At 41.6% G+C, this 10,353-nt stretch overlaps 1 protein-coding gene across 1 annotated transcript; it reads right to left on the reverse strand.

Moving 5' to 3' along the window:
• Positions 1-904: 904 nt before the first annotated feature.
• LOC117635210 lies at positions 905-2,494 on the reverse strand. The gene is made up of 4 exons (XM_034369559.1): positions 2,261-2,494; positions 2,036-2,185; positions 1,749-1,946; positions 905-1,633 (listed from the first exon to the last, which is right to left on the reverse strand). Exons 1-4 carry the CDS (start codon positions 2,492-2,494, stop codon positions 932-934), a joined length of 1,284 nt encoding a protein of 427 aa, XP_034225450.1. The 3' UTR covers positions 905-931.
• Between the last annotated feature and the right edge of the window lie 7,859 nt (positions 2,495-10,353).

The following is a 10,353-nucleotide window of genomic DNA, read 5'->3' on the forward strand; positions in this document are numbered from 1 at the left end:
TGAGACCCTTTCAGATTATATGGAAAATAGACCTTCCGGACTTTTGTCCAAGCTTGGGCATACCCGTGTTGCCACGTACCACACACAAAGTGATGTATATTCTTCAGCTTGCTGGGTGGAAGGTCAACGGTGTTTGAAGCAGCTGCCTTCTTCGATCCACGTTTCCTGCCAGTCGGTTTGAACGGCTCTAGAAATTGCTGCACAAATTTAAATGAAGGCATATTAGAAAATCACAACCGACAACAAATGAAGCAGTGAATGTAACATGGTTACATGTTTACCTGCAAGCAACAATCTGCCATTGTCCAGTCAGTTCCAAATACCAACGGATGAGAGAGTTGCCTTTTCCGGATAAGAAAGGTTGCCATGTCCAGGTGCTGAAAGTTGACACATATAATATTAGCACAATTTCATACAACTCTACACTTAAAAAAGGTGAGAAAACAATTGAATTATCGTAATAAAGTAGAGCTTTGTGTATCCTTACCCTTGAGCTCATCCATTCCGTTTCATCGACAAGTCTGTAGAAAAAATCAGCGCCCACTGAAAATGATTCCAGCTGCACCTCCGCACTACAAAAGGCAAACTTGCAACGGTTACTTTTGTAGTCATCTCATAAATCTGACTTTGTTGATGACAAAAATACACATGTATATTAAAGCAAACTCTACATTCTCTCATTAGTCTATGACTACATAGTAGAATAGGATGAAGATTGGAATTCAAAGGTAAAGAATCGTAACCTGATATCGCTTTTCCAGGCAGTGCAAAACTCTATTACTGCCTTCACATCTTCAATGGGCAAGGATTTTGATGGATCAAAACATGGCGGGGTTGCAGTCGCAGCCGACACACTCATCGTCCTCTTCTTCCTCAAAGGATCGTAAATGGGCTCAACAATGTCTGCGCCGGGCGCTTCTGTCTGCACCCTTTACCTTCCACTTCTTTTTTTTTCAACACTTGAACTACCTTCTTCATCACCAGCCATAGTAACTGTGGGTAGACTTGGAGGATTCATCAAACCTCCCGATGGCATACTCTTAGTGATTTTCCAATCTTCTAACAGCTTCATGACTCTTTGGCAGATTTCGTCACACCCGGCCACATCTTCCGGGGTAGGCAGCTTCTCGGATTGTGCCGGGTCAGCTACTTCATGCACTTCTAAGTGAGGAACTAAAGCGGCCATTTTTGCCTCTTCAACTACCATGGCTGCGGAAGGTTCGGCTCCATCACCGGGGACTTGTGTTTCCATTACTGCCGGTTCTGTAGGCGGACTAACATAGGCATGTAATGGCGACAAGTCATTGTTGCCTCCTTCATTCATATGAGGACTACCGAGGTCCTCATGTCCTTCCCCAGCTTCATTCACCCCACCATTTTGTTTTTTCAGCTGCTCTATCTCCAACTTAAAATAATGCTCCATTGAAGCCAGGGTGTTGCGGAAATCCTCCACACACTTTTTATTTTTTTCGAACTCTTTTTCAGCTTTCATTGACTCCTTCCGTACCTTGTCTTCCAACTGATGCACTCTGTCGCGAAGCGCTCGATTTGATAGGGCAACTTTGGCCAATTCATCCTTTGTCCTTTCAAAGTCACGCTTCAAAGTGCGTAACTCTCTGGACGCGACTGTACCCTGCATTAAGTTATAATGCATGTGTTACTATGCAGGCCAAAAAATATTGCAACAATACAGCAGTTATTTTCCTATTGTATTATGACGTATATCTTCGAAAAAATGTAATGCTTGCCTTAGAAGACGACGGAAGGCTTGCAGTTTCGTCAATGTCCTTATCTTTTTCTTCTATAGAGGCAGAAGTGCTGGTTTTTTGTTCAGCGTCATCGCCAAACAACTCAACAAGTTCTTCAGTGTCGTCAACACTATCACCCCAAGTCCAATACGGCTGCTGCTTATCGATTACAGATGGCCGGAGAAGTTGCACATCAACCTGCAATTTACACATACAATATACATATAAGTAAACTTATTATATTATATTTTCAAATGCCTAACATTATCATTAAAAACTGAACTAACCTCACGGTTCTCGAATACTTGGCTCATTAGCTCATAAAAACGCGGCGAACTATTGCTCCTCCAATGTAGTAAACGAGGGATGTAGGCATTATCTTCGTGCACCACCAAATGTAGTGCAGCCAACGCTGGAAATACCTCATAAGCCCAAATCTGGTTTGATGAATAAAACGTGAGTCACTGTAAACAAATGAAATTTAACTTCAACATGAATGGAAATTTGCTCACCTGAAGTGCATAGGCAAAACCTTTGAGGTGGTACTCTCTTGGTCTACTAGTTGCCGTTGTTTTTGCTTTCTTTTCAGATTTTTTTGTTTTTCCAGCTTTCTTGGGCACTTTCACTCGCTGGTAATCTGCACAAAGTGCCCTCAGAAGTGACGCATTTGTCTTGGCATAACACACAGCACCCCATGGATACTTCCCAAACTCTTCAAGGTCTTCCGCCAACTTCAAATATCGCATGTCAATGTGGACATGTTTTTCACTGCCCAACAGCACAAACACAGCAAAGTATACAAATCCGAGCTTCAATACATCGTCTGCATCAGCGCATTCGAGGAAGGCCTTTTTCTAATTCCAAAAGGTTGACAGTTTTATCGTTGCCAAAGTACAGTTCTCATTAGTGGGAATCGGTATAAAGGGAAGGTTTCCAACAAGGAATCATCATACTAAGATCATTTCAGAGAAACCCCAAAACCAATTTCAGTGGAACCCCTAAACCAATTTCAGAGAAACCCCTAAACCTTCAACAAATTTCGAATAAATCCCTGAACCAATTTCATAGAAATGCATAAACCCTAAACACTTCAGAAAAACCCTTAAACTGTAAGAAAATGACGATGAACAGTACCTGTTCAAGGTGAACGATGGAGTTGAGCTTCGATGAACAGATTTCGCTGGGAGAGGAAGAGAGAAGACAAAGTCAGAGCTGAGCGACGAGAGATTGAGAGCTGAGCGACGAAAGAGTGTGAGCTGATCGACAAGAGATGAGAGAGTGAGAGCAAAGCGACGAGAGAGTGAAGAGAAATTGAGAGACCGAGCCAAGAGAGAGAGCTGAGAGAGAACTTCAGCAAAACGGATAGAGAATTTCAGCAAAAGTGATATGTGTACAATAAGGGGTCAATAAATATATATTTATAGGTTATAGTTCCAAAATTTTTAAAAAAGGGTGATATTTTCAGTTACAATTATAAAAATGGTGGCATTTAGAGCTATTTCCCAAATATATATGTAGTATGTATCTGTTGAGGCCCAAAAAATCCACGGTTCGGATCAAATAAATTCTCAGCCCAATGCGATACCTTACCGAGAATAAACCCGATTTGGGCACGCGAAAGTTCGTCATATGAGTTTGCACACATGTCACGCCAAGCAAATAAGCAACACGCCACGCTACAGGCTTAAGTGGGCCCAAGCCATGCAAGATGCCCAGGGCTTGCTTGAGTGAGTTGTGGTATGGATGGTAATAAGTTGACATGAGGCCCATTGATGGGCCGAGAAATGGAAGTCCCGGGGTTGCTTGGGAGCCTCAGAATCAAGCCCATTTCTTAGGCCCAAACATGTGGGTGAGCACAAAAGAGAAAGTAGCCCAACCGAAATAGCTCATCACATCAACCAAACTAACCGAGTACTTGATGAAGTTAGCCCATGTACTTGATAAACCAACCTATTGTCTTAGAAGGCCCAAGCAACCCAATAAAATATCTGCAAATCTTCAGCACCTAGCTGAAAACAAAAGCCAAGATGAAAGCCAAAATATCCATGTGTGAAAGCTGTTGGAAGGCTCCAGCACATGGGAGAGAACAAGTTTCAAGCAAAAACATCCAAAAAACCAAGGGACACTTGAGCAAAACACCCTTCAAACCAGTGTACATACCCATTTCTTTCCCCCCCATCAGATCTAGCTATAAAAGAGGGGAGAAAATAAGGAAGAAAGATGGCTGAAAATAGAAGTTCTCCACTGAGATAGCTGCGGGAAAGGCCTTGAGCACCCAAAAATCCCTGATTTTGTGCAAATGGGCAGAGAGATTTCACCAAAATAGGATGATTGAAGGGATGAGGGGAGAAAGGAAGGGAAAGACTTGGCCAAATTGGATAGAAACCATTAGGATTTCTTAGAAAATGATATCTTCCAGCGCCTTTAAAAAGAGGCATTTCCTACCCATCAACACAACAGACAAGATCGTCATTTTACCGATCTGACCAAGTTGACCACCCCAGGTGTCGATAAAACGCCTCCTAGCCGAGCCTGTCATGAGATACCTTGCAAACCAGTGGTCGGGCACTCATACACCAATCCAACCACTGAGATGCCATATGACTAGAGATAGAGGGATTGATATTATGACACGACCAGAGCACTGTCAAGTCAGTTACTTCACACACATAATGCCAGCATGGTGATGGAGATGGATTATTTAATGCGCTTCACATCTAAGTCAGGTATCGCCTTACTACTAGATCCCTAGTGACCAGCTTGGTGATAGGTGCCCATGATTGCTCTCCAATCCCACCATTGGGAAGGGTTAAAGATAAAGATCTCTTTTCTGGCAAGATTTGACGAGACCTAATCTCTCTTTCTCCCCTTATAAATACCCCTCACCTGTATTAGGACAAAGGTAATAAATATTCTCATCTTGAAACTCTCTATCCTTCTCTCCACTCTAAAACCACCTCTAACTTAGCCATCGGAAGGGGATCAATTGGGATCCAACCAGTTTGTATAAGTTTTGACCGTCGGTTTGGACTTTTTCTGATCTCCAGAAATTGATTTGGGCACCTGAGCACTACTAGCGTGTGAGGCGGCACATGGGCCACTTTTTGGCCAATCGTAGAGTCCTAAAATAATCCTCATGTTGTTCTGAGCACGATGGTATGCTCGAATTTCAATTTGGTTATCGTTTGGTGGTCTATCGGATATCGCATATTAGGCGTTATCAGGGTTCAACATGTCCGGAACGTTGGATCAACTTAATTTCAATATATGTTTATCTATGCATCCCTAGGATTAGGCCTCATCATTTGGCCCGCGGGCTCATGGGCTGATGAGGGCCCGCCCGGCCTATCGAAAAAAAGTCCGACCTTGGCGGTTATGGGCTTTGAGATGGCCTGGCCCGCCTTGGGCTGGGCTAGGCTTGGGCTTGGGTGTCTGAAGCCAGGCTCGACCTGCCCACAAAAGTCCGGCCTGTTAGGCTTGCATATATATATAATTATGTATTGTTGAGGCCCAAAAAAGCCACGGATCTGCCCAAGTAAATTCTCAGTCCAATGCGATACCTTATCAAGAAGAAACCCAATTTGGGAACGCGAAAGTTCGTCATATACGCTTTGCACACATGCCACGCCAAGCAAATAAGTAACAAGCCACGCTACAAACTTAAATGGGCCCAAGCCATGCAAGATGCCCGGGGCTTGCTTGAGTGGGTTGTGGTATGGATGGTAATAAGTTGTCATGAGGCCCATTGATGGGCCGAGAAATGGAAGTCCCGGGGTTGCTTGGGAGCCTCGGAACTCAAGCCATTTTCTTAGGCCTAAAGATGTGGGTAAGCACAAAAAAGAAGTAGTAGCCCAACCAAAATAGCCCATCACTCTAACCAAAATAGCCCATCACCTCAACAAAAATAGGCCAACACTTGTTGAGGTTAGCTCATTTATTTTGACAAACCAACCCATTATCCTAGAAGGCCCATATAATTAAAATAAGAACTTGCAAAAGCCTCAGCATCTTGCTGAAAAAACAGAAGCCTCGAAGGGAAGTCTGGAGGTCCATTATGCAGAGCTGCTGGGAGGCTCCAGCACATGAGAGGAACAAGTTTCAAGCAAAAACTTACAAATGACCAAGGAACAAGTTTCACCCTTTGAACCAACATGCATACACATTTCTTTCCCTCATCAGACTTAGCCTTGGAAGAGGGGAGAAAAGAAGGAAGAAAGATGGCTGAAAATAGGAGTCTGAAACAGCTGTGGGAAATGGGGCCTTGAGCTCCCAAAAATCCCTGATTTTGTGCAAATAGGCCGAGTGGATTTCACCAAAATAAGATGATTGAAGGGATGAGGGGAGAAAGGAAGGGAAATACTTGGCCAAATTGGATAGAAACCATTAGGGTTTCTTGGAAAATGTCAGCTTCCAGCGGCTATAAAAGGGGGCCTCTTCTACCCAACAAGGATGAACCACATAAGAGAGCAAGCTTCCTCTTTTACTCCCAAAACTCAGCAATTTCGTGCTCAGCTCATCCTTTTTTCTTAGTTTTCCCTCTTGGCAAGCTGTTCTGACACTTGACAGAGTCTCTGTTAAGCTGCCGGAAAAACTCTCAAGCCACCTTTTTCTCTCTTTTTCCTCATGTTCAACCAAACCTCTCTGCAAAATCCTTTCTCTCCAACCTTAATACCCCATCTTTCTCCTAGGAACACTTAGTTTTCTCTTCAGTGCTAAACTCATGACAATTTTGCTCCCATGCCAAAGGCTTCTCATGCCAAGCCAAGAATTTATCTGTAAGCTATCGTTATTTTTGTTGGTGAAGGTAACCAAGGTGTTTCCTAAGGCTTCACTATCCTTTCGAAGCATTCTTGGGGCTTGATCTTCGAACCCAGGCTCAAGGGGCAATTTCATCCATTTTGCTATTTACACCAGCCCAGGCCCGTAGTAGCTGCCGGAAGGAAAAAAAAAAAAGCCCTTACATAAATTGGCGACTCTGCTGTGGATCAGGCCGTTATCTTCACCAATGCCTCTGGATAAGAAGCCCAGAAGCAATAAACCAGAGAAAATAAAAAGATAAGAAAATTTCCTCTTTCTTTGTTTTTCCTTTATTGGTTATCTACTTTACACAACAAGCATAACATGGGTTACTGACATGTGCCTTTTGCTTGTTTCTTAGTTCTCCATTCTCAAGCAAAACTAGGTCTTATACAAGGGCTGGGGGCATAGGCAAATCCATCATTCATGCCATTGAAGCGAACTTTCATGCCATTGAAACAAACTACACACACAAACTCCAAAATACTTGGGGGCTTCATGCCAAGCAAATCTGTATATAAATTTTTTTTTTTTTTTTTAAAAAGGAGTCAAAATTCAGTTCCAAATGACTTGGGGGCTTCCTACCAATTTTTTTTAAAAAAAGTCAAACAGAAGCACTTCATAGTTTCTCATGCTAAACCAAGCTATGCCTCGGTTCTGAGAGCGGTGACTCAACATTATTCACATCTTCAACCAAGCCCAAGCTATATCATTCATTCATCACTGTTTCCACCACTTGCCTTATTTTTTTTTTTTTTTCAAACCTTCTTAGCCTCTACCCGATTTCAATCCATCCTTACAACAATTAAACAACCTCATTGCACCTCTAAAAGAATACTTCAAGTGACCTCAACGACTAGCTTGTTCTTCTCATGCTTTGGAACCTCTAAATCAAGTCTAAAAAAAGATATAGACGCTGGAGAGGTACTCGCTAAAAAAAAAAAAGAAAAAAAAAAGAAAAAAAAGAAGAGGTCCTAGAAGCATATTTTCTTACATTCTTCCAACTCCTACTCTACAAGCAAAGAATTTCTAGCACTTGCCTTATTTCAAATCTTCTTAGCCCCTTCCCTATTTCAAACATCATGCAAGTGTATATGCTCCTTAAACCCCAAAGCTCAATTTATCCTTGCAACAATTCAACAAACTCATTACATCTGTGAAAGTAACCAAAAACTCACCTTTATTCTATCAAGTTCCCAGCAAATCAGTAAGAAGATGGCATCTCTCATGCTTTGGAATCTCTCAATCAAGCCTGAAAAAGAAACAAGGGAGTACGTTGGCCAGATCAGATGCTCGAAGGGAACTCGTAAACGAAAAGGGGGCGCCGAAAGCATAATCGCTATTGAAGCATAATTTTTTCCAAAGACAAGTTGGAAGAGACCAAAACTCACTTTCATGATATCAAAATCCTAGAAAANTTAGACTTCTCATGCTTTCTCATGCTTTGGAGCTTCTAAACAAGAGAATACGTTAGCCAAAATCAGACGCCGGAAAGGTACTCATACACAAAGGGAGGCGCCGGAAGCATAATTTTCGCAAAGTGCAAGCAAACTCATCTATCAAGCATTTGACAAAATTCACAGGGCGTGATACCAATCCACATGCCAAGAAATTTCATTTCATTCAAGCATTCCAAGCAATTCGGGCATTTCAAGCAAATTGAAGAACTCATGCTCTTACGACAATACCTTTCAACATCATTCTCTCACGACAATATTGCTCAAGAACATGCTCTAGCAATACTCAGATCAACACTCAATGCCAACAGAAAGGATGTGCCAAATTCTCAAACAAAAGCAGCATGCCAAGCAAAACTTACACACAAACTTTCCAACCATTCTAGCTAGAACATCCCACATTTAGAAAATCACCATAAATCAAGCTTACAACCAACAAATCCCAGACTTTCCAGATTAGAACTAGACATATCAAGCTTCATTTTCCCAAAATTTCGTTGCATTTTGAACTAGGGAAGCATGTCAAACAGATTCCTAAAACAGCCCATGCAGCAGGAATTGTACAGCTCCAGCAGCTTAACCCTTACTTTGAAATTCCACGGAAAATTTATTTTTTCTTCAAGTGATGCAAGAACAATTCCGACATAACCATTGAGAAGTCCATTTTCATGTCTCAAAAGCTCCAACTCAGATTCGAAAAGAAACATTTCAAAAGTTCAAAAACTGCCAGCAAGGTACTTTGAGATATTTTGACAAACACTTTGCATGCATTACCCAAGTGAGCTTGCATGACTCTTGTTTATCACCAAGCTAGAATCCTAAACCAGAAGCTCAACCTCCAAATTCAATTTCTAGTTTACAAATTCTGGGAAATACAGAGGAACTCAAGCATTCAAGCATAGAAAACAAGCATGCAACAAAGGCCTCAATATCAACTCATGAACATGCTTTAGAAAAATGGAGGCAAAGAGCACTAGAATGGGTGGACGATCCTCAATTTTGGATACGTTATAAAAAAAACATAATTTCTAGCAAATTTTGTGAAGCAAGCGCAATCATCCAAGCATCATAAGTTAAAGACACATGCAAAAGCAGAATCTGCAGAAACTCACCAGTCATGGATGAACACAGAGGTTGCAGACTATCTTTGAGGCATCAGAAAAATTCAAACAATTCAGCAAATTTTACAGGCCATAGTACTCGAGCAGATGAGCAACTTTCATCAAGGAAGTTTTTTGATCCGAGCTTCCGAAATATGACTTATGTACTAATGAACAATACCCACGGGTTTGGGTCTTGAAGAAGAAGAAAGAGGAGAATGAGAAAAAAAAAAAGCATGCCATGCCAAATGAAAGGAAAAGATAGCAGCCACTTGCAAATAGTAACAAATTCAAAAGGAAGGGGCAGCATAATTTTGCCCACACGAAGGCTAAGCCAGTCAAGGAGACGACATGCCCAACTCTCTTATGCTCTCTCAAGCCCGTATCTCTTCTTCAACCCACCATGCATCAATACAAGCATTTGTGAATCAATCCAAACAAACCATGCAACTTAAGCATTTCACTTGATGCAATCATTTCAAGCAAACCCAACCAGATATCACAATATCAAGCTTTTCAAGTAATACAGTCATCATAAAAATGACAATGTTAGAACTTGGCAGTTCTAGCTGCTGGAAGCACAGAGAAGAAGCCATGCTATCACCATATCATGCCAAATTGTCACCATTGCAACAAAGGGATACCCCAAGTTCATCACACCAAGCTACATCTTGATTCAACTCAACCATTAGATTATCCACATCCTCATAGCAAGTCCAAGCTAATCATGCCAAGCCAAGTCACATTTTTTTTTCCAGCACCTATTCCATGTCAAACAAAACAGTTTCCAGCACTTGTCCTGTTTTAAATATCCTTCCAGCACCTGCGCTGTTTCAAATATCCTTCCAGCACATGCCTTATTTCAAACACCCTACCAGCACCTGTTCTATTTCAAATATCCTTCTAGTACATGCCAATGTCAAACATCTAAGCATACAAGCCAAAATCAAGCGTACACGCCAATGTCAAGTATCCAAGCATACAAGCCAAAATCAAGCATACATGCCAATGCCAAGCATACAAGCCAAAATCAAGCATACACGTCAATGCCAAGCATCAAGCCAAAATCAAGCATACATGCCAATGCTAAGCATCAAGCCAAATACCAATAATACATGCTAAATATACACGTCAAAAACAAGCTTGCAAGTCAATGCAACTCTTGCAAATTAAAACCATGCAAAATCAAGCCTCTCTAGTCACTCAAGCAAATAAATCACGCAAGCTAAGTAGTTATCTTGAGCTAATCCA

Source organism: Prunus dulcis, chromosome 7 (genome assembly GCF_902201215.1).
Source record: "Prunus dulcis chromosome 7, ALMONDv2, whole genome shotgun sequence".
Taxonomy (NCBI): domain Eukaryota; kingdom Viridiplantae; phylum Streptophyta; class Magnoliopsida; order Rosales; family Rosaceae; genus Prunus; species Prunus dulcis.

Bases quoted from the DNA above. Each gene is read 5' to 3' on its own strand.
- LOC117635210 (XM_034369559.1), bottom strand. From the start codon at position 2,494: ATGCGATATTTGAAGTTGGCGGAAGACCTTGAAGAGTTTGGGAAGTAT. The intron at 1,947-2,035 runs GTTAGTTCAGTT...TGTAAATTGCAG, and splicing joins AAGTATTCGAGAACCGTGAG to GTTGATGTGCAACTTCTCCG. The intron at 1,634-1,748 runs GCAAGCATTACA...AACTTAATGCAG, and splicing joins GCCTTCCGTCGTCTTCTAAG to GGTACAGTCGCGTCCAGAGA.